This window comes from Psittacula echo (assembly GCF_963264785.1).
Source record: "Psittacula echo genome assembly, chromosome: 4".
NCBI classification, from domain to species: Eukaryota; Metazoa; Chordata; class Aves; order Psittaciformes; family Psittacidae; genus Psittacula; species Psittacula echo.
The window spans coordinates 22266362-22290928 of record NC_137738.1 but is presented as its reverse complement, the minus strand read 5'-3'; the positions used below and the strand labels follow the sequence as shown (position 1 = coordinate 22290928).

At 38.5% G+C, this 24567-nt stretch overlaps 2 protein-coding genes across 4 annotated transcripts in view; one reads left to right on the top strand and one right to left on the bottom strand.

The window, feature by feature from the left end:
* The window catches only part of VIT (vitrin), a gene marked incomplete at both ends in the record, with an annotated part of 35149 nt that extends 34872 nt beyond the window's left edge, over positions 1–277 (top strand). The window contains one exon of the mRNA XM_080615500.1: positions 99–277. Within this exon, the coding sequence (XP_080471626.1) occupies positions 99–277 (179 nt within the window). The remainder of the gene's footprint in view (positions 1–98) is intronic.
* Positions 278–5594: 5317 nt separating this feature from the next.
* Positions 5595–24567, bottom strand: part of STRN (striatin) — a 71758-nt gene continuing 52785 nt past the window's right edge. For 2 of the 3 annotated variants that reach the window (XM_080614718.1, XM_080614720.1), the window contains 6 exons: positions 23840–23961; positions 23069–23236; positions 20713–20853; positions 18579–18686; positions 17177–17263; positions 5595–17090 (listed from right to left, as the gene is read on the bottom strand). In XM_080614718.1, coding sequence (XP_080470844.1) covers positions 16921–17090; positions 17177–17263; positions 18579–18686; positions 20713–20853; positions 23069–23236; positions 23840–23961 — 796 coding nt within the window. In that variant the 3' untranslated portion in view covers positions 5595–16920. The remainder of the gene's footprint in view (positions 17091–17176; positions 17264–18578; positions 18687–20712; positions 20854–23068; positions 23237–23839; positions 23962–24567) is intronic. The other variant, XM_080614719.1, reaches the window with a different exon arrangement.

The window sequence follows — 24567 nt, the reverse complement described above, 5'->3', positions numbered from 1 at the left end:
TATGTCTTATTGTAATTGCCTTTGTACCAGTATTGGTCTTAAAATCAAATTTAACACAATGACAACTTTTTTGCTCATTCTAAACTGTTTCTTTTCAGGAGTTATAGCTTACTCCATTGGAGTTGCTTGGGCAGCCCAAGATGAACTGGAAGCCATTGCAACGGACCCCGATAAGGAGCATTCCTTCTTCGTGGATGAATTTGACAACCTCTACCGCTTCGTTAATCAGCTCATCCAAAATATTTGCACAGAATTTAATTCCCAGCCACGGAACTGATGGACTCAGGCAAGGCAGGACCCTTGGGCACCAAGCTGAATGCACACCAGGAGCCACAGGAGTAATGCCAGCCCTCAGTTCAAGAAATACTGGAGGTGTTTTTCTCTGGCACTTTCTAGTCAGCAAGGTTCATGGCAGCTCTGTCCCTGTGCACAATAGCGCTCTGTGTAGACTGTTGATTATATTTTTCTTTCCTTGCAGGCTTCAGAAATTCTGATTTGGATGGATAGCGAAAGAGGCAGTAAACAGCAGAAATAACTGGAGCTGTTTGAAAAGCTGCTTCCAGTCTAGAGCCTTGGCTTATCCAATTCCCACCTTTGGGCACACACAATCTCCTTTAAAAGCACCACTTCCCTCCTGAAGTGGCCAGGTTCCTTCAGAGAGCAGCCTCAGCTGCTGCAGCAGAAGCACATCTGTGTGGCACTGCCCATCAGGTGACACCCAGGTCAGGGATGAAATACCAGACACTTTTTTTGGGGGAAGGAGGGAACACAACTCAAATTTGAGTACCTTCTGAAAAGCAGGCGCACTCTCCATACAGCTGTCTTGACAGTAGGTTAAGCTTCAGCTAGTGTAAACTCAAGCATTGAGATTTATCCAAACCCAGAGGCTGGAAAGCAAGTGAGAGAAACAAGACAAGCTGTGGGACCCTGCAGTCGTTTGTCAACCCCAATAAGGCCCAAAACCCACAAAGCAGACAACACGCAGAAACTGCAATCTAGTCTCCTACAGCACTGTATTAGTATTTGATTTTGAGAAGTGCCTTTTCCCTTTAGCTCTGTTGCTCCACTCTTATACATCCCAAGGCCTGCAAGACCACAGGACAGCTGCCAGGACAGAGGATACGCTTTGAGAAAAATTGTGGGTTTAAGTTGCTTGCAATCAGAAAAGCATTTGAGGCCCACTGCTCAATCGTTAAAACCACAGCTCAGAACAGCTTACAGCAGTCTGTAGTGTGAGGAGAGCTATTCAAAACCTATGACATCCCTGGACTGTTCAAAACATACAGTTGTTTCTGAAGGGATGAACTAGCCGTATCACTAGTCAGTAAGGGAGGAGTGACACATTAAGAGGGTCAAAAGAACTGCACTTTAATTAGGAAGCAGCAGTTACTGGTAATGTTTCCACCCAATATAATTTAAGAAAATACGTTCATTGAGCAGTTATCGAAGTAAAGGGATGGAGTTCCAGAGCCAATAGAAATGTGCATGTTCATGTACCTTATAGAAGTCAGCCACACCACATCAGGCTTGTGGAAGTAAACACAAACTGGAAAGGAATTAAAACTCAAATTTCACATCTTACTCACAAAGCAAGCTTTTAATAGCATTTATAGTTTTAATAGCCATGACCCAGGATGTTTATTATTAACGTAAAAACGTTAATTGGAGTGAATTGCCATAAGGGAGACTCCTTTCTAACAATAAAAGTAGCAGAATTGTTACGTTTGGAAATATAACTGAAGTAGCCCAAAAATGACCCGTTAAGTAAGCACAACGCAAACTAATGAGAACCTTAGGAGTCTACATGGTCTCTCTGGTGAGGTAACATAAGCCAGGCTATGGTCCCTTCTAGAGGGCCCTTCAAACCAATCCTGGATGAAACAGTGGTTTTACACAGGACAAGTTCAGATCTTCCCCTCAGAAGAAAAATTCAGTTCCAGCTTTTACTGATCATCATCAACACAACAATGCTACCCAGACAGAAGACACAGGGCTCTTCCAAAACAAAGACATAAAATATATTTGTACACAGAGTTTCTAATGCTAATCTGTGCTGCTGCACTTCCCCAGTGATAGCTTCTTGGCTTCAAAAAACTAAAGATAAAGGATAGACAGCAATGTAGAAGCAGAGCAGCCCTGATACCTCCCATCTCCTGACCCACCTCCCTCACTACCATTCTATTGGAAGCATCTTTCTCTGTCAAGAAGGGACAACACATGGTCTGGACAAAACTCGGAACGCATAAACTATATTTCCTGAGGACTTCAGTTCAGACACAAGATTTGTTGTCTGAAAACCTGTTTGCTTGGGGTTGAACTTGGGGCTAGCTGAGAAAAAGGCCGAAGTCTTAACTTTTAGCTACTCTTAACACTGTGTTTTAATTTTTAATGCAACATTATTTTTTTCATACTGGCTGTACTCATGGAGCATGGAAGATCGGTTACTCTGCAGACGCTGACCTGTGTTTTGCTTGTGCTCTGCTGAAAGAGCAGCACAGAAAGCTGAGGGATTAGAACAGTTAGAGCCACACACGTGCTTTAGGATACACAATTTAATTTCTTCTGAAAGCTTATATTTCAAGCAATGATAGTCAGCTTTCAAAAGCTCTTTCACAGGGAAGTTGTACAGCTATCTTCTGTGTCAAGCATTTATAAAGGGCACTTCAGGGTTTGTTGTTGTTTCAAATTTAAATTTAAAGAACTATGGCGCTTGGTTGCCAAAGTGCATTTTTATTAACTTCTCAGGATGACCTTGGAATTGTTAGATCTAAGTGTCAAAGTGGTTTAATGTTTAATCCAACTCTCATCTACACTTAGATGTCATAAACACTGTAAATTTAAGCGTAAGCCTCAAAACTTGTAAGAATACACCCTTCCATTAACAAAAGCAAGCACAGAACACTCCTCTCAACCTTCACCTTTCATAGTAATCAAAATACTTTCCATCTTCTAAAGTCCCTAAATACTGTTTTATTAAAAAAAACCAAGATAACTTACATATAAATATTCATAAATATTCAAAGGGGTGTATTTGTTTGAAGAATGCAGCAGAACTCCTCCTGTAATATAAACAAGCTGTTCCAAACTTATCAATACAAATTGCTGTATCTTTTGAAATAAAATTGTCCCAAAGGCATTTGCAGTACATGTCATTTTGTACATGCTAAAAAAATAAGCACCAAGTATGGTCCATGCCATTTTCGTTTCCGAAATACAGCTAAGGTTCTTACTAGATTATGGAAGACCTAGAAAGGTTGGTAACGCCCCAAGTGTTTCAATGTCCTCCTTTTACATGCTCAACTGAGAAAAAAGCCTAAAGTGAGCTAGCAGAAGGGCCACTAAATTACCTACCAGAGGAAGCAGTCACTGAAGCAACGTAATGGCTGAAAGGCACTTAATCATATATTTTCCCAAGTCTGCATGTCTGCTAGTCTGCGGATAAGATCACATCTTATTTGGAACCAGACTTTGTTTAGAAGCTGAAAAAACCCAAACCCCAAACCCAAACCATAGTCTCTACACAATTTCTAGATGCAGGGATGAATCAAAAGAGGATCTATATGCCCAGACACTTGATACTGGGCCAATCAGTTTCAGATGCCCGACCAGTGTGGTGGAACCTGCCTCCTGGCTGAGGCACCCAGAAAAGAAGGGCACCAAAGGGTTGGACTTCCAGCCAGGGCTGGAAGCTGTCTGAACTACTCTCCAGACACATGGCCAAAGTGGGTCATCTAGGCACTGTCTCCTCAGGAAATACGCATCTTTGCATTCAGGAGCTGGACAGGTGGCTTATCACTGCTCAGCAATCAGTGCATAACACCCACCTGGAAATAAATACTGACATCCACGGATGTTCTGGAAGATTCTGGAAGCTCTATGACACCACCTCTTACCTCTAACCCCAGCATTAGCTACTCACATTCTGCATGAATGACTCAATTAAATTCAAAGTTCAACCATCTCTTCAGAGAGAGGTAACTCAGAGTCCTGTTTCCCAGCAGTATCTTCCCTTGCTGTCTCAGAAGTGGGACACTCAGCACCCCTGCTGTCGCTGTGCCACCCGGCACAGAAGGTATCACCTGCTGTGTGTCCCCTCCTGCTCCTCATCTGCTGCCACTTTGCTGGTTCACCAAGAGGAAGGTTTTCCCATGGCCACTGTTGAATTTTTCTTTTCTGACAGGTGGGCAGATGAGCTTCCCCTCCCTCCTCACATTCCTCCCTCCACAACACATCAGGGAAACTGTTCCACTAACTAGGAAAAGCTCTGGAGCTAAGCATCCAGACAGGAATGACTCAATCTAAGCATTCCTTAATAAATTTAACATCCTACCTGAACACCTAAACTCCACAGAAAATTATCAAAGTTATCTACTTGGCAAGTCAAAACAAGCAGTAAATACCAGGAATATTACCTAGACACCAAACACAAAGTCAGTTTTCTGTGGTATGCATACCTTACATTGACTTCACGGTTGAACAAAGTAACTCTATCATCCTTCCAGTTATTTTTCTCTACCCATCAGCAACATTATGAAAACAACTTGATCCCTATTCTTTTCCATTCCCATCTCAGTTTAAGAAGTCTTAGACAGTTCCAGGCCATCTCCATTTGCTAAATCACCTATATATCAAAAACACTGCAAGTTCATCTATATAGCTGAGTGCCTCAAATTCCTCAAAGTAGTCTCCTTTTTTCCCTTGTTAAAAACGTAAACTGGGGGGTGTCACAGGTTTTAGCACTGCATCAGCTAAATCACTCAGAGTCAGCTGTCAGTCATACTGAGCATCAAGAGACAAAAGTAGTATTTTTAACACCAATTTAACCCCTTCTCTGAGTTCTAATAAAACTCAATTCCTCCTTTCCTGGGAGTGGGGATGAGTAGGACTAAATCAGACAGGTTATTTTATCCACCATCAAGAAGAGATGAGAACTTTGCCTATCCCACCTACAAGCCTAGAAAAAATGGGATGGACCCACTAACAAGTCGTTCTGCTCAGTTCTGTGTAGGTTCCCATACCACCCCCTCAGCAGTGCTGTTCTGAGCAGCTTCCTATAGCAATGCAACTACCATCTGTGATGTGTGGTTTGCTCTCCCTCATCCTCTCCCCAAGGGCAAAACCATGCACTTATTTTTATGTTACATGAATGTTATCCCCAGGAAGGGCTCTGTGTCCTGCTGCAATCCCTGCACCGCCAACAGACCAGCTCCTGCACAACTGCACCGTACCTGCTCCACATCTGTTCACCCCATGAAGCCACTGGAGACTGTGTGCCTAAGGGCATGGAAAGATGAAGAATGCCAACATGGCAGAGCAGTACAAAACAGAGACGTATGGAGAACACAAAAACTGAGACACTACTGTGAACAGTAACACGCTGCACAGTGCAAAAGGAAGTTCACATAAAGTTATGCCATGCCCCTCCAAACTTGTCCTAGTCTAAGTGTACTTCTCCCTCCTAGTGTACCCTCTGGGATCACATTTTGTGATAAAATATAATACTATGAACACAATACAAAATGTTGAAAAATAGTATTTATTAGCACCCAATTTACATAATTACATGGTACAAATGACACTTAACTGCTGCTGTAACATTAAATAAAGCTGCTTTTAAAAACCATTGCTTATTTCTGGAAGTCCATGTGATTTTGCTCAGCGCAGAATGCGGGTACAGTATACAACTACCCCACTTCACTACTGTCATACCAAATACAAATACCTGCATGGTTACCTCAATGTGGTCTCATTTTAAACAGCACACTAACATAAGCAGATATATATAATTTTAATGACAAAATATTTACTTGATTTATTCAAGCAAGTGAATGTAGCTTTAAATATAACCTATCCAAGAAGTTTCACAGAATATGAATTGCAGTGAAAAAGAGAAAATTCAGGGCTGCAATTGAGAGCTCAGAAATATACTGGTGTAGTTAAAAATAATCTCCCACTGAATTTTCAATCTTTGCCATTTTAGATATTTCTCCAGGATTTTAAACTACTGAACTTTAGTAAGAAGTTTAACATTAAGTGTCTGAAGAAGCACTTTCATTTAAAGCAAAACCTTACACTTTTTCTAACAAGTGCTTATCAAATCTTTGGAGAACAAATCACTTTTTCATGTCCCATGATTAAGAAGCCTTTCTGAAATCATGAAATACATTAAGTTCACAGATGTTCACTCTCGAGAAAACTATTTCATTCACAAATTAGAAAACAGAATTTCTCACTTAAAATAACATTCACTTTTGTACGACAGTAGCATTTAAATATGGTAATTTGGTGGTACTGAAATTCTGGCACAAGACACAGCCTCGTACTGAGCCACACAAAAACTGACAAGCAGTCTTGTTACTTAATGAGTAAGTATTTCTCATTTGGACCCACCACTCTGCTAAGACACTTGAAGCCCAACATTGTTTCGAAATCATAACCTCCACGTAATTCTGAAGGGGTGTCTTAATTTCCTTTAGCTCTTTATACACCAGTCACAGTAGCCTTTACAGATCAACTATCTGTCATGGAAGTGACCCAAAACACAAGAGGAACAACTCTAATTACTAACATTTAAGTGGTTATGACCTGTAGCATCTTCTCCAAAAGAGAACTGTCAGGTTCAATAGTTATTCTTGTAAAGAGGAAAAAAAGCATATTAATATAAGCAAAAAAATAAAACCAAACTACGGTCCATAAGGCAAATAAATTTGTATTTTTAACCTGACAGTTTCTTTTAGAAGAACTGAAGATATTTATATAAAATACAATGCAGGTAGTTGATATGCCGACAAATGTCAACAGAAAAATCTTATAGCGACAAGAGTCTTCTCATCATGGATTTTCTTCTACAGGTTTTTTTCAGATGTGTGATTCAAGGAAAACATAGCACAAGACAACTTTTCAGTCTGCTTGGGCTATAAAGGTAGAAGAAATTATAAGCTAACATGCTCAGTTTGCATTTCCAGAAAAAGTGCTAACAACTACGAGACAATTTTCAAAACCTATGCATGTTTGTAACGTCTGACTGCAAGGAAACAATTCTAGGAGCCATATATCTGAAAACAAGCTACATTCAAAAAGCACTGTATCTTGATGACTTGAAGAATAAAAAAATAAATTCTTGATGGAAAAATATTACCTTGAAGTCCATTGTTTATCCCTTATACAATGTATTTGGCTGCTTTTAGTAAGTAATCAAAAAATAATGAAAATATTTGGCTTGGCAACAAGTCATCCCTTCCCTTTCAGCACAGTGCAAATCCAGCCACAGAAATCTTTTTGCAACATCCCAGTCTAATATTCTGGTATGAGGACCAAGGGTTTCTTGAAATAGCAGGGAAGTAATTTTGAGAGCCAGCAATTCAAATTGAGGAAACACAAGCAGACCGGGCTTGAGGACCTTGTCAACACAAGGCTTTCAGCAGCTTAAAAACGCATGCGCAGACATGGTTTTAAACATGGGTGTGATCTCCCAGGATCACAGCATGGCGTGGCAGCACAAGCAGGGCAGAACTAGTTTAACACACAACATCACAAACCAGACATAATTAGGAAAGAAGCTGGGCTAAAAAGTATATACTTTATATATATATATTTTTAGTTCTTCCGTAGTTTGGAATTTGTCATCAAGCAACAAATGTCTCCTGACGATGAGCCAGCTGAGACCCAATGAACTGAACTATTCAACAGGCTTTTACACTTTCTGTAGTGGAACAGAAATTCTCAAAAATATCTTAAATGATACAGCACTTCATACGCTTTCACAACAGACTACAGAGCAGCAAAATTAAGTCAGCAGGCGGGGTAAGAGATAACTCAGTAGAATTAAATGAACTGGTAATAAGGTGGTACAAATAAGCCTTTTGGTGGTGGGAGGGGTAGGGCGGATGCTGAAACTCCATCACCCTTCAAAAAAACACTAAAAGAAAATCAGTAGTCCCTTATGAAATTTACCCTGCAATGAGACTCCACTGCAGATGAGATTTTAAGATTCTCAGAAATATAGTCTAAAGGAGGTTTTAAGCGGGAAGATAAAAATCAGGTTATCAGAAGGATAGGTAGCCTGTGTTACAGATACGTTAATTAGAACAGGCAGAGATGTCCTTTTAAAGGTCTATTTCCGACCATCCCCCCTCCTGGGATTAGTCCCACCGACTGAACAAGAGCACTTACCAGAGCAAGGACTATTTACACAGAGGTCATCCCAGTCCCCTGTGTCCCCCCAGGTATTTGTTCATTTGCTCTGCTGTATGTAATACTATCTTTTACAACGTGGGTAATTTCTTGTAAAATACCCCCTATATAACTGGATGGATTAACACTGTGGTTTTCACCAGTTTCTCAGCTGCTCATTGTGGAGGTTTGGACTAGCACCTGACAGACCATTTGTTTCAGTAACTGTGATGGTCTCTAAGCTTAAAGACACTGATGATTAAAGAGCCAAAGTTGTTCACCTATTGTAACCCTCTTCAACTAAACACATTATCAGATTTAGATAAAATATCCTCAATGTCTTCATGTCCTTATGGAAAAAGGGAGCTTCTTGAAACATCTGAGTAGTTATTTCAGGGAAATCTTTGCTTCCTCTTTGTCACTCAATGCTAATAGCTTCACTGAGCATCTCCATGATGCTCACCAACAGCAGATGCCCAAAAACTAGTTGCTATGTCAAAGACTGCAATTTCTTATATAAAACAATTTTACCATGTAAGTGGTTTACTATCATATTCTGCTTTCTTCATTCTTAACAGTGTAGTCCAAAACAATTTCCACTAAACAGCCACAAATTTCAGAGTATTTTGAATGCTGTATTATAAGCAGCCTCATGCTTTCACAGTTAATTTCATTAATCTTATCAGCTCACCCATTAGAAAATGGAGACATACATGCTAAGTGAGTCACAGATTACCTGGAACCACTGGTCCCATTCACATCCTGTTTGTATGAGGAAGTACTGAAGCAGTAGTTTTTTGACAGAATAGGTTATTTAATGTGAAGTGAGTCATACAGAGGACACTGTATGTAATATATATTTAATTTGTAGATTGTGACCGAAGGAAAAAAAAGAAAAAAATGAGAAGCCTAAATTGTACTCTGCTTCACAAAATTTGTGGCTTTGGTTCAATAATAGTGGACATCATGAGACAAAGTCTTAGTCACACAATTTTGGTTTTATATAAACGTTTATCCAGAATCAAAAGAGTAGTCCCATTACAGTGCCTGAGGACTGGTCCCCAACATGAAGCATGTTAGCAGAAGAGTAAGTTCTGTTCTTAGAATTTAAGAAATAAGCTGTTACAAATCTCTTGCCATCTCATCTGAAGTGAGATATATATCAGATTTTTATCCTTCATAAAACCTGCAGCCAGCAGACAAAATAATCCTTAAGAATCATTATGGGAAAGCTCACTAAACCTGTCACTCCTACCTTTTGTAGTTTTCCTCTGTGATACCATCAGGGTAAACTCTGCACTGCTCCTCAGCTGAATTCTCCTCCGACGACACCAGTCACATGGAGGGCACACCAGTTGTGGCCATTTCACCTATCATCTACTCCCTAGAGAGTTCAGCAAATGGTCTGCTTCCTTTGCTGCTCAGCACACAATCCAAATGACCGCTGCCTACAGATCTTCAAAGTAAAAATACAAATAATATCATTTGCAGATACTCCCACGCTGCAGAATTTACTCATGTTAGATTGCAAACGTGATGCTTCAGGAAAGAGGACTTCAAGGAAAACGCTGCTACAGTCTCTTGTACAGGCAGAGGGACAACCAAAATGGCTGCATTTTCTTCCTTAACTCAATTTACCAGGTTTACTGGGTACTTCACAAAGGTGTCAATTAGGCTCCCTAGGATAGCCTGCAAAGACGTGACAAACCACAGCCTGCGAAGGCTTCCAAATACACATCTTGAAAGGAATTGAAAAAAAACCTCAAAAACCCAACAAACAACAATTTTTGTTTTCTTTTGGAATAAACTTTCCACATCAGTTTATGGAAATTGCTGCTCCCCAAAATTACATTGTTAAAACATGAGGAAGGAGGTGGGGAAAGGGGACACATCTGTGATCAAACAGATGTACTGAAAAAGGTGGTGTAACTAAGATCTTTATTTCCTACACATTTACTCAAAAGGACAAGTTTCTGGCTACTTTAAATTCACAACTGCAAAATGGTGTTGTCTGAGCTAATCACAAAGCTGTATGGTAAACATCCCACAGCAAGTCAAACACATTACATATGGGACTGCTTTAATGTAGCATTATTCAAAACTGTACAGCCTCAAAAATAGCCTACAGTATGTGACACATAGTTCCACAGGCTTCTAGCTAAAGAATGTATTTTATCAAAATAAAGATGAATGAGATCCCAAAACACTCATCAGGTGATTTTCTTATAAGTAATAAAATCTGTTACGTGGCATGTCAAAAGCTTTCTCTTTGAGGAACAAAAATAAATGCAGAAACTAGGACTTGTTAAGAGTGAAGAAAATGTTTTCCACAATATAATTATATCTAGAGCTTCTTCCAGGCCAAATCATTTTGTGTAAGCATTTTGGTAACTGAATCAAACATGTGAAAGCAAACAGCACAATGAAATAAATTAGAAATAAAGAGCAGAGTATTTAAAAATAGCGGAACAGTTTTCAACATATACGAGGATTGAAAATTATCCCATTAAATTTCTTAGTAAAACCAAAATGAGTAGCACAGGCCAAACCAAAAAATTACACGAGTTAACCATTAAAAAAATGTACCATGCAAATTAGATATGGGAAAAATAGTAATGGTAAAATGCCATATACTGATGTTGCACAAAAATGCTTTTTTTGCAAGAATAAGCCTTAGGTCCAGGTTTGTTTACATCTTCAACAGACGTATGCATCACATTCATGAAAGTTACCAATTACATTGAACCAGAAAGAACTGCACATAAAAGGGGGAAAAAAAAAAAAGAAATAATGTACTGCCTTCAAAGCTTCAGGATAATAATGAAAGAGGAATGAAGTACCTAGCTTCTAAAGAATCGTAACAACATAGTGAAAGTAAAGAAGAAACTTGAGAAACAACAATGCTCAAAGTTACTTAAAACAGTTGTCAGAAACAAAGAAATACAATCTGGGTTTGTGAGACACTAGTTTGAAGACCAAAAGTTTGGTATTCCTACACAAAACCATCATGTTTGAGAGGAAAAAAACAACCAAACAAAACCCACACTTAACAGATGACCTTTATGCCAAGTCCAACAAACCATGCACATGGAATGGTGGTGTGGGCAAAAAGATATGGAGAACTGAACTAAAAAGCTGAAAACAAGAAAAGGTTGTGTAAAAAGAACAGGCTAAAAAATAGCTTGAAGAAAGTGGAAAGCAATGGAAATACACAGCTAGAACCAGTGCACGCATGCAAGTTCCAAATTACAAAGACAAGGAAGAATACGTAAAATGGCACAAAACATGGCTTGGAATACTGCCATGAGGTTACAAAAAAGAACTACTAAACATCATGTAAATCCTCCTGTCAATGAGACGTAATTAATCCTTGAAAGGAAGCCTAATTGTTTAGAACACATATAAAACCTCACTGGCTAAGACAGTATTAAAATGCACAAGTTTACAACCCTGCTTTAGCAAGCAGATGGACCAGATAACCTAAGTAATTTTTTGATCCCTAAGTCCTATGATGATGTTCAAAAGATCTGACAGGCTCATGCACAGTACCCTGCAGTCCTACAAGTATGTGAGAGCAAGTACAGTAAAAAGACACTGACATCAACTATGAAGACTAGCACAAAAATATATATACTCCACAACCTCTTTGTAAGGCTACATTTGTTTTGTTGTTTTTTTAAAGGCACCTCATTCCCTAGCTATTGCCAGCTTTAAAAAAAAAATCACTTTTCAGGTTGAGCAAGCGCTCAATAGTGAGAAGGAAATATCTTTCAATTCACATTTGAACAGCCACTTCTTACATTCCAATTGTAATCAGAATGACAGTCTTTAAAAACAAGCATGCTGGCCTATTAGTTTTATGTACAGCAATTTAAACAACTGTAACTACGTATCATATTGTGTAAGCAAAAGCACAACATTCATTTCATACTCACACCATTGTCCTTTGTATACACAAACTCAATAACTCTTAATACCAAAACATTAAAATGCACCCATGGAGTCTTCCCTTACTAGACACATTTAATACATGTTTACAATATATATACACATATATAATATACATAACTTTTAGAACTTTTCAAATAAATCTTTGTAATTTCCTCTTCAAAAAGAAATAAAATAATGACACTGAAAGAATATGAGTCAAGTACACAGAACTCTCAAAGTCGAATGCTCAGTTTTGCAGCCAAGTTTCCCCTTTCCATCATAACCAAAACACTTTATAAAAACTAAATAATCTGAATTACTATTGTAGTCATTTGTTTCACGGTGAAAGTTCTAATCTTATCTATGGAAATATATTGCATATCAATATCATGAACTGACATATCTGAATATTCTGAGCAAATAAAGGTATTCCAGGATATTTTAGCAGTAAATATAATGTGTTGCAGGCTCAAACAGCACAGGTCACCCTTATATTCTAAATAATACAGTTGATTTAAACTCTGAGATCAGCTTTAAATATGGTCCCATTTCCAAATGCCACTCTAAAAACACCACAGTCAAGCTATATGTTGGTATCTTTCAATGATTCAATGATTCCTTTTTAAAAAGTGTCAGTTTAAAGGTAAAGATTTATTCATCAGTTTCCAGTCTTAACCTTAGGCTGGTATGTGGAAGACTTGCACTGGGTTCTTTTCTACTCACATCAGCATCAGAAACCATCTGCAGCAGAAATTCTGCTTTCCACTCCCACTAGGAAAACACCAGCTTCAGGCTTATGAGCAGCAGTAAATCTGATGATGACACAGAAAAGAACCCACTCACCTTCCTTTAAGAAGGGATAAAAGACTAAAAGATTGCATTAGAAGTTATCGTTCAAATCAACAGAGAAGCTCTGAATACATAAACAAATCACATCTGTTGAGTAATTACAAGAAGCACTCATTCTTCAGGCTGTGAAATGGCTCTGTGAACGGCACAGAGTATTGTAAATCACGTCCCCCCCGACACCTGCCGAGCAGGACAAGACATGAACACTGGCATAGTCAGCAGGATACTCTGTGAGAAGCAGTTCAGAGGTTGTTTTTTTAAGGGGATAACGGTCAGAGTGTCAGATAAAGAAGAACTGATTTTTGGTTGAAGCCAAAATCTCCAGCTGAGGGTCATGGCAACCCATGAAATGCCTGACTTTGACTGCTCCCCATTACTGGATTTGTTGAAGAGTTATAAGGCTTGCCTGACCCTGAGGAGGGTAAGCAGGTCTGAGGAACACTGGCAGTTCCCAGCAACTGTGGCAGGAAGAACAAAGGACTTGGCAAAAGAAAATCGAACAAAACCTGGAAAGGGAAAAGATGTGATTTGTGCTATGTTAGGGGCAACCTAACAGTAGATGATATTAGGAAACCATGGTCCCTGGCCCTGTGAGTGGCATACTGGGGAGAACAACTAGATCCACAGAACAGGAAAACCCCATATCCATACCTACCCCTGGTCTGGGTCAGTTGCTGGAAGTATACAGAAAGCAGTTTTTCTTCAGTTAATGCATGACAGATTGCTTATACCTCAGCAACCTTCCCCGATGTTGCTTATGGCTAATCCTGATGACTCTTCTGATTAGAGGACTAGCCGATTCTTTAAAACTTTATGCTGTGGCCTTTGTAGCAGATATGGGAGTCCAAATGTCAGCTCTAAATGCTGAGACAGCAAAGCAGAGTGGTGGTGTGACAAAAAACAAATACAAGTTTCTGATGTGTTAAGATACTCTAAACACCAATCCACAGCTTGGGTAAAATGTTAGTTACTTGGTGACTCCACTCCTCCAGAGACTATCCTGATACTGGGCATGTTCCCCACCAGTATACTGGGGCTAGATCTATCAAAAGGAAAAGCTCGGATGAATTCAAAGGGGAACAAATGGAGATTTTTTTTGCAATTCTCTCCTGAACTTCCCTCATCCAAGACTGTAAATGTAAAGCTGCACCACTTATCACTGGGTCCAAGAACAGGGATCCCGCCAGTCATGTCATCTAAACCCACTCAACTTTACAATTCTCCCGTATGGCCAGTTCGTAAACCAAATGGAAAATGGCTGCCTGAACGCAAACACCGGCCCCCTCACTGCTGAATCTACAATACAGGAGCAAAGTAAAAAGGAATTGCAATACACTTTGGGACTTCAGGTTTTCTGGAGACTAAGACCCCAAGACCCAGCGTGGTCTGTTTGACTCTGGGATGTGGTGACAAAAGTGAACAATAGGTGGCATGTCCTTGACTTACAGCACTTTGCCATAAGGCTCCCCACATCCTTCCCAAGAACAGAGAACCAGATGATCCTAAGAAACCCTCATACGATCCAGGCCAACCAGTACTGGTGGATGTGCCACCAGTTGGAGAAGTTCCCTTGGTTCTGAAAGGACCCAGTTCTTCCTTCTTTTCTATTGTAGGTAGAGGAATCTACTGAATTACAAAGTCCACGTCAAGCATCTGTGTTACTGTTAGGATCCTATCGATTGTATAGTTCTTAGTTTAAAAACTACTTTACAGTATGTATATAGGTTTGTTGCAATCACTATTTTGGGTGATTTGTCTTGTGTACATAGGAATCGCAACGAGAGGAGAGGATTCTCCCACTCAGTGTGGAATTAGTACGAATATGGAATAGGACCAATCAAAGTACCTGTGTAACTCTTCCAACCTCCTCTGAGCAGGGCTTGAGATTTTTTGTAACACCAATCATTATGTCTTTAAATCTGACTCATAACTAACAAATAGACAGGCCTCATGTCCTTCTTCCTCCAGTTTGGAAATTCAAGAACTACACATATATTCAATTGAGGGCTGACCATCTATTGGTCAAGGACAAGGTGGAAACAGCTGAATGCTCTGGAGAAAATTTTTCTCTAGGATTACCTGACACCCATTTTGCCTATTATGAGAAAATTGATAATGATTTTGGGGGACAAAACCTTCCCTCCCTGACATTCACACAGAACACATGTAACACCTCACTTCGTTCTTGGGCATCTTGTGATTGGCAAACTGTCACGGAGGCAGGACAAAGTCACGCTCTACAAAGGTGGGGGTATTTTCCTGTGTTGGCTGGCCTAAGGCTGTGGATATCAACTGCTTAGGCAACAAACAGCCCAGAGACAGTGCTACAAAGCACTAAGGCTGCACCCATCAAAGCACAGACTTAACTGGATGTGGGGGCTTACCACATACCCCTACCACCATCAGGAACTTTCCAGAATAGCTCACAACGAAGGGGCAAGCATGCAGATGAATCTGTGGGAGGATTCCAAGGAACCTGATCCTATAAAAAGGCAATCATTCTTCAGTCGTGTGGTGTGCTCCTCCATCCTGGACTTCAGCGGACTCACTGACTAAAAGCATTTCAACTCACTGACCGAGAAGACATCACTGGATCTATGGGGTGGTGAACCTATCTCTCTGTTTTGTTTCCTCCTTTCCTTTCTCCTTTTCTCCCTCTACTTTGGATCTTTTATAAGGATAAGAACTTGCCAAGACTTTTGTTCCTCCTGACACAGTTTGGGGAAGTTTTACAATAAAATGAGTTCTTTCATTTTCAACCTCTGGAGCACCTGTGGTTTCTCCCGCGAACCACACAGGGTATTGTAAAAGGTCACCTCCCCCACACACCCGCTAAGTAGGACGGGACACAGATAACTTAATCAATGGCATGATACGCCTAGTGAAGCAGACAGGTTAAAAAGTTGCAGAAATGGTGAAGCTGGGAAATACTTCTAGAAGTAGCAAAATATCTCAACTTGATGGAACTTTGTATAGTTCCCACCTACTGCACTAGTAGGACTCATACAAAGCATCAGGTATAGGCTTAATCTTCAAAAGAAGTATTTCACTGTTACCCTTAATGCCCAGAATGATACCCTTTTTTAACAGGAACAGAAAGAGGAGATGAATGTTTGATAGTTAAGTTGTAGGACAGCCTTTTCAGAAAGCTTTGTGATAATTTCTTGTGCCAGATCTCCAAGAATAAACAGCATTATAAATCTGAATAAGTTAAATCTGCTACTACAGTATATACAGACTGCTTCAGTCTGTTGTTAATTGGGAATAGACTAAAGGCTCAGCTTCTAGCCACATGCTAATACAGTTTTTTAAAAAAATTATATATTTTTTTGGCAAACTAAATAATTCCTGTATAATACAGAAGATGCAACATAAACTTTACTGCATTTTAATTTATGTTAGTAATTTGCTTTCCTTTAACTGCATTTATCTTAGGCTAGCAGCCACGTGGCTGAAGTTAACTATCCATTATTGGTGTTTCATTAATACCAAAGGGATGACAAAATGCCTCTCACACGACACAGAAATGAGCATGTGAAATGACACTTTTTCCAGGTGATTTAAGTACATTAAGATTCCTCAATGAGCAGCATCCTAGGAAGTTTCCCTCTTTTCCTACTCCCTGATGCAATTTAGACCCCTTTTTTCCAGTACTCCATTTTATTAATAAGATAATACATAGACCTAGTTTCACCCAAGGCCTGCCTGGACGAAAATTCACACCCTCTGAAATAAAAGCATTTCTTTTGATTTTAACTAGTTGAAACTGAGAGTTTCCAAGCTCTCAGCACCAGCTGAGCTCACAGAAACCAGAACAAACTTCAATTTAGAAAACAGCACCCTGCAAAACTAAACACTTACAAACATTCTCTGAATTACAGGGCAGGGTAAGAGACTCACGCCCTCCTCTTCTCTTTTGTGCAGCTGGTTAAATATATACAAAGCTATTGTTGAAAGGGAAGCACTCTGTCATACAAACACTTTAGCCAGGGCATCTGCTCCTGCACTGGCAATATAACATTTGGAGGGGTGGAATGCCACATCATGAATGGACTCATCAAATTTTTTACGATGAGCAGTAAATTCCTGGATGCAGGTCTTGCTTTCAAGATTCCACAAGCGAATCGAACAGTCATGACCTAAAGAAAGGGTAAACAGTTTTCTTTACAATTGTCATATCTGCCAACATTATGAGAAAAAGAAAATGAAATCTGAATGTACTTACTGCCAGACATCAAATACAAGCCATTAGGATCAACGGCTAAACTTGTAACTGCATCTAAGTGAGCTACCATGGAGTGGATCAGTTTCCCTTTGGAAAAAAAAAAAAAAAAAAAGAAAAAGGAAAAATTTTTTTGGTTATTTTAGATTATTTTCTGAAATCCACTCTGTTATCTGTATTCACTGTTTAAACCCTAACATGGATCATATTATAAATACAAGATCTTGTCCCATTACTGAATCATTAAAATTATGCAATAAATCATTCTTGTAATTATTTACAGGCCCAGGAGAGCCACAGTACCAATATCACTAGTTCTGTTAGGTCTTTGTTTTATGTCTGCAAAACCACCATGAAGCTGCAATCACTGTGCATTTTAAATATTTGCCTCTTAAATAAATTAAAAGAATTCAAGAGTAAGATCTTGACTGGGAAGGAGGGCAGGGGCTGAGTGTACTAATAAGCAATGGGTATAAGAATATAGGAAAATTTAGTCAACTCATAATGAATGTTTTATTCCAACTTATTACAATTACAGTAATGAGCTCACGTTGAAAATATTAAATCATGGGTCAAATGTGAGGGTTTCATTGCAGGAGATAATTAAACAGGAAAAAAAAAAAAAAAGAGAGCACCCATTTCTTCTACTATTTTTTTCCAAAAATACATCATCAAACAAATCAGCTATTTCAGTTTTTTTCTCAGCTTTTATTGGTTCCTTATTTTAAAATACAAACTTAAAATCAACAAGAATATTGAAAGAGCTAAACTTAAGATAGCGTGATCTGTCACAAATTAAAGATTATTATGATTTGATACCTGATTATACCATTTCTACCGAAAAGTCTTTTAAAGCCCAAGAAATTTATAACTAGACATCTCAGTGTGACTCTCACTACAAAAGCAAAAACTGTTCTAAGCTGTCCAGCTGTGTCTGCAGAAGTGAGAGAATTGAAGAAACACAGCGCATCAAAGTGAGAATGATGCCTAAAAGGGAACTTCTACCTCCAAGGTATCAGGCAGAGTTCTTGGAAGCACTAAATGAGTGCCAGAGCTTCCTGCCCTCAGATCAAACTAACACAGATAACACAACAAAATAAACATGAACATAAAAACATTAAGATTTTGAAAAAGCTGCCATTTATGTTAAAAAATGATAATCCCCATATATAAGGCATTTTAAAAGAACAGAGAATGACACAGATTCCTTATCACTGTGCCAATAAAGTTTTAAGTAGGCTGACAGTCTTTGGGCTCTACTGGTGATAAGAGTGATCCTATTTGAGACTAGCGAATTCTTAACATCCCTCAGCATTTATGTAAATAATATTAATCATAATGAAATTCTGTTTACATTTTATGTTATGCAGCCACTATGACTAGAACCTGCTGAAGAGATGCATACCTGTATTGTTGTCGTAGAATTTGATGTGTCTGTCTTCATGGGCAGTGATACTAATTGGAAGAGTTGGATGGCTGATGACTCTGTTTATCTGACAGGAGGAACTGACTGCTAAGAAAAAACCCACACATCCCAATACATGTAAATTGCTAAGTTCTTTGAAATATTGCTACTAAGAAATAATTATGCAATCAAACTTATTTTACCTTTATGTAACGGAAACTCTCAGCTAACACCTTCTGTAATGTACTTTACTCTAAAATACTTTCCAAATGACACACACACAGAGGCATACATAAACCATATCTATGAGTGTAAATACAAACAAGTAAGGTCCATCTTTTGGCCATGGTGTTAGATGGCTGCACCAGGCAAGAACATGAAGCCAAAAACTGAGTAAAAATACCTTATGGGCACTTCCCTACATCCACATCCCTCTTGTCAAGCCCAACTTTTTTCATAACACACAGCCAATAAAATAAAATCAACACTGCAGGCAGTATGTTTCCAAGCAAACAAGATCCCATGCCCTCATTCTCATAAACCAAAACCTACTTACTATTATCCAATACACATGGATCAAAATTCTTGTTGAAGAAAAGGATGCTAGACTATTCATATGACAGCAATTTTTGCTAGCTTTCAAGAATCCTGAAATATCATATATATATATACACACACACGCCACACGAAAATTACAGGAGTTTTTTGATTAGAAATCTAGGCATTGCTGTGATGCAGAGAGTAGTGCAAGAATGGTCTTAAGAGGCACAGATTACCACAAAACCACATATAGCCACACTGCAGAAAATATGATGACCTTCCTTCATGTGGGAGTTGACTATATTTAGTTAAACTGCTGCCAAAGAACACTCATATTGTCTAATTTAAATTCTTACTAAAATAAACAAAATACTACTGTACAATCACTTGCAGTAAGGTAGTAAAGACTTAAATTTACATCCTTCTATAAAAATCTGAACCATCAAGTAGTGTCAGCATCCAAAGGACACTTAATTATGAAAGTGTAAATTAAGGAAAAACCGCATTCATATTAAGAAACCCATCTAAAATTACTAAGAGGAAATGAGACTGCATTACAACCTGCTATCCTCACAGTTTTAACATGTCAAGCACAGTGAAGCTTATATACAGTGGAGGAGGAATGGGGAAGAACAAAGGTAACTTCTTTCCACTGAACAGAGATAACGGATTTAGGGCTGTTCTTTCAGATGGGGACAAAGATGTGGATTAAAATAAAAGAAATCCTATACAGTAACGAGTTACATAACAAAGGGAGATGGCACTTTCCATTACCTTTCATAAAATGAGAGTCAGTTAACTATTTTAAAACAGACAAACAAAGCCAACATGAAAGGCTTACTCCCTTTAAAAAAAATAATTTAATAGTGGAACTGAGTGACATAAAACTTTTAGATGGAAGAATTATCAAAATTTTAAAAAAGACTGAAATCTTTTATTGTTACCAGGTTACCATTTTGGCCTGAAAATGAAACTTCATGTTTCAGCTCATTCTGGTCTCTACCATAATGCCACTTTCCTCTAAAACTTCTGATATTGGCCTCTGCCCTGATCCAAAGCATTATACAGGTGAATAGTCTTCCACTGAAGCTTTGATTTTCTCATACAGTGAAAACTTCAACTAAAGCCCAACTGCAAATGAGCTAAAAGTGTATATATAATTCAGAAGAGGGATACATCTGAGGAAAATTAAAACAGAATACGTGCACACACTTTCACATTTTTAATAAATTCAGCTTTAGCTTTTCCTGATATTACCTCTACCTTGCAATTCTGGACTAAAGAGAGAATGGAAATCTTGAAGCTGCTAAGATCACTGGGCTGTATTAGAGACCTGTACTTTTTCTTGTGCTACTGTTCCTGGAAGAGGAATTCAGATAGTGTGGGTTTGTTTCTTCTACCTTCTTTCAAAAGTATGTGCACTCTTCTGAGAGTAGTAATTTACTATTACATCTCAAATACAGCCTGTAACATAATTCATGTTATGATTTACCACGACACTGCCTATTTGCTTGGTAACACCAAAAATACTACCAACAGTATCAAACTTAAACAAGCAATTTTTTTGGGGATTGGTTTTTAATTCGATACATACTAGTATCCATATTGGACTCCAGGGTAAGAATTCGTTGCCGTGTCTCCATGTTAAAAATGCAAGTGTGTCCACTGTTAAATGATGCTACCATGAGACTCGAGTCACTGCTGACAAGATCTACTGATGAAGGGATTCCCATTTCTGGAAAAAAATGTAGAGAATTTTTTCATAATAATTACTTGGTGTAGAGAAAACAAAAGAAAAGCCCAGCAAAACAAACAAAAAACACCCCACCCAGTAAGCACTTTAATATCAAAAGGTCTACAGCAAATATCTATGAGAAGAAATGTTGCATTTTAAAATCTACATTATGCCAATCTAAATAGACTGCCCACTATAATCACTATTGTAATTCTATTTCTCTGACACGCATATCAACATTTTTCACTAAGGTGCTGTATCTGGAACTGCTGCTGGACAAAAATCTATTTTGAAACTAAGAAAGTAAGAACTCTCTGCCTCCTTTTCCTTCCTTTAACTGTAAGGGCAATTCTCAAACACAGCTCCACTGCATCAAGTAAAAGGGTGTGAAACTGAAGTAGTAAAACTACTGGCAGGACAGATGATTAACATTATTGTTAACCTAGGCAAACTCAGAGCTTAAAAAAACCCCAAAGCTTTCCAGGTGCAAAGTTTATAAGCTGATACGGTCAGCATAGAAAGTTACATAAATATAAAATAAACTCATAAAGCCTCATCCATCCTGCCTGTTACGGCATACATCCAATCTCTTTACACTCTAGCTATCGGAACAGAACAGAACAGGACAGAAGGCCAAATCAGCAGAGCTTGGGTATAGGAAATACCACTTAGAACTTTTCTCCTCGATTGTCCTGTTCACCACCTGCTATGTGAAAGAGCAGTGGTTGCAACAGATGCCAGAAGAAAGAGGAGGAAGAGGTGGAGGAGAGACACTGAAAGTTAAGCAAGTTAATGTCCATAGATCCAGGTAACACAAGAATATCATCACCTCTCTCTAAACCTAAGATTCATGGGAGAAATATCTCTCTTGTACACACAGCCTCAGCAATGTTGCAAAGGAATGGTGGTACATATCTACAGTACTTCAGAAACAGCCCAAAGGATTTGTGTGACATAAGAAGAAAATACGTATATTTTGAAGTGACTTTTTCTACCACTACCATGCCTGCTTACCTGCAACTTCCTGGTAAGCTTACAGTGGTTAATCCAAAGGACTTAAGTGACAACTGCTAGCTTTTTTAGAGTTTCAAAGTTCTCAATAAGCCATAGGAAAGCTTAGTTTTAAAGGAGGATCCCTGAATTTCAACAACTGGGTTTCATTCCAGTTGAACGACAGGCAAGATTGCTTCCCCTGCCCTCTTAAGTTAATATTAACAAACAAATAAAAAAGAAACAAATAAATAAACACAAACCCAGAAAAAACAGACAAAACCGACTACCAGTGAGTTTTCAAAGTAGACAGCTAGACAATCTAGCAGCAAAACGGCTGTGTTTTTCACAGACCCTGAAAACCTTTGAAAACACAGTTCTGCAAGAACTAAAATGCATGAAACGTTTCTATTTTGTTTAGTCTATTTCAACACACGGCACATGTAATGGCACATCTGACCAGGTTTACACCATAATTCAGTAAGATAGTTCAGTTATGCCAAAGTTTATTTTGAACAAAGTTGTTCTGAAGGGCCAAGGAACTGACTCCATTCATGGGTTGCCTTTAGGACCATCAGCTCTAAGACAGCCTGGCAATGTCAATGGGCTCATTCTAGAACACTTACTCAAGACAGTGACTTAAAGAAAAAAGGCTCTAAACAATAAAGTTTTGATTTGTGCATGACATTTCAGTAACTAAATCCAAAGGAGTAAGTTTTTTTCAATTAGTAGTGTTTAAGATGACTAGGTTATTGCAATTTAGTTAACACATAAACTCAGAAATTCAACTGGAATCCCTCTGTTAGAGGCACAAGGAAGGAATCTGGAAGGTACAATGACAGTGGCCAGAGTTGAAGCATTGGCTACTCCAAACCTCTTTCGGGGGAAGAGAGGGCTTTTTATTCTGAACTAATCAAAAGCAAGAGCTTAATGGAAACTCAGTTTGAATCAGACCTACAGAGTTAATATAATATACTCCATGGTTCTACTAACATCAGCAGATCATCTGCAATTGCCTTTTAGATCTATGTGACCATTTCACTGCATGTAGGTATCCATTCCACTGGTGTCAAAGAAGGGACCCAAATTTACTCTTCCCCCAAAACAATTATAAAGATATAAAATCCAGCAAAACAAGCAAGAAGGATTTCTATTCCGTAGCAAAAAACTATGGCAGTCTGCACAGTGACGCTCATGAACTTCAAGGTAGGGCAATTTTCTGTACCTTGATTATCATTAAATATATTGAGAGCTGGAGCAATTTCTGTAGCTTTCCATAGACGTATAGTGCCGTCTGCTGAACAGGACAGCAGACGCTGGTGTGCTCCACTGTAAACCAGACCCCACACTGCATCTGTATGGCCTACAAAAGCACCTCTTAGAACAGAAGGATCTGTGAAAAAACCACAACAGAACACATTTCAAAACAAGATTTAAATTAAATCAATAATTGTACCTTGCTGTTGTTCATGGATCAACCTTAAAAAGCCAACCATAAAAAAAACCGAAACAAAAGAAAACAAAAAACCCAAGACCAATATCAGTATAGAAGTAGTATCATAACGATACAGAACTCTCAGTTATGAATTTCATCATCATACATGGCATTTACTTATCCAATTCAAAACTAATGGAACAAACCAATGTTTCAGCAGAAGGGACAGTAACAAGCTTGGCAAAACACTCTTGGATTTTAAAGTTCACTTTCAAACAACCATTAATGGCACATCAGTTCCTTTTTTCCAAAAGCCAGCTTTAAGGCCAACTGCATCTGAAGCAACAAGGAGTGAACATTAAAATACACATTTGCTGTTCTGCCAAGTAACAAGTTTAGTCCTGTACTTTTTCAACCCAGCATCAGTATTAAAACAAAAATTCACTTAATTGAAGCCAACATTAAATTTTCAAAGAAGCATTACCTTCAAGTTATACTGTTTTAGCCACTGTTAAAGCCACTAAATGTATCATTTCATTGGTGTGTGTGACAGCAACGTACCGTAAGAGTCATAGGGGTCAATGTTTGGGTTAGTTGTATTCCAGCCATGGATGAGGCCATCTGTTCCCCCACTGTAACACTGTTCTCCATTACTGCTCATCACCACACAGAGTACTGGTCCACTGGAAGAAAGCCCGGCAAAAGAAACATTGACTATTAATGTTTTCATTATGTGTAAAGCAATGTCAATGAACTCTTAAAATTTCCCTGTTAGATACAATTCACTTCCTGCACGGACTGCAACAAAAATTCTGCACAGTTAGATCATACGCTACAACACTTCCCACGAAAAAACCTTTGTGATATTTGATAACATATCTACAACTAGGACAATTTAATCATTGTGCACATGAAATATGGTAAGTGTCACACTTTCAAATACAGGCTGTGTTATTTTGCATAAACAGGGGTTTTTTTCCCTTTTTTAAAGATCTAAGGCTCCTTCATGAAATGAGTTCAGTAGATTCACTGCAAACAGCTTTCTACAAATGCACATATCTGACAAAAAGAACACCTAATCAAATTTGAGCTGTATAATTTGTAGGCTTTTCTTTTTAAAACTGTGGTGTACCTAGCTCCAGATATAAGTAATTATGCAAAAAGGAGATGAACATCTGCAGATATTTTAAATAACATGGGAACTAAAAGTTCCACATAAAATCACCAGTTGATAAGGTGGGAATTACATAAAAAAAAAATACATCTGTGTTTAAAAATCATGTATTTCT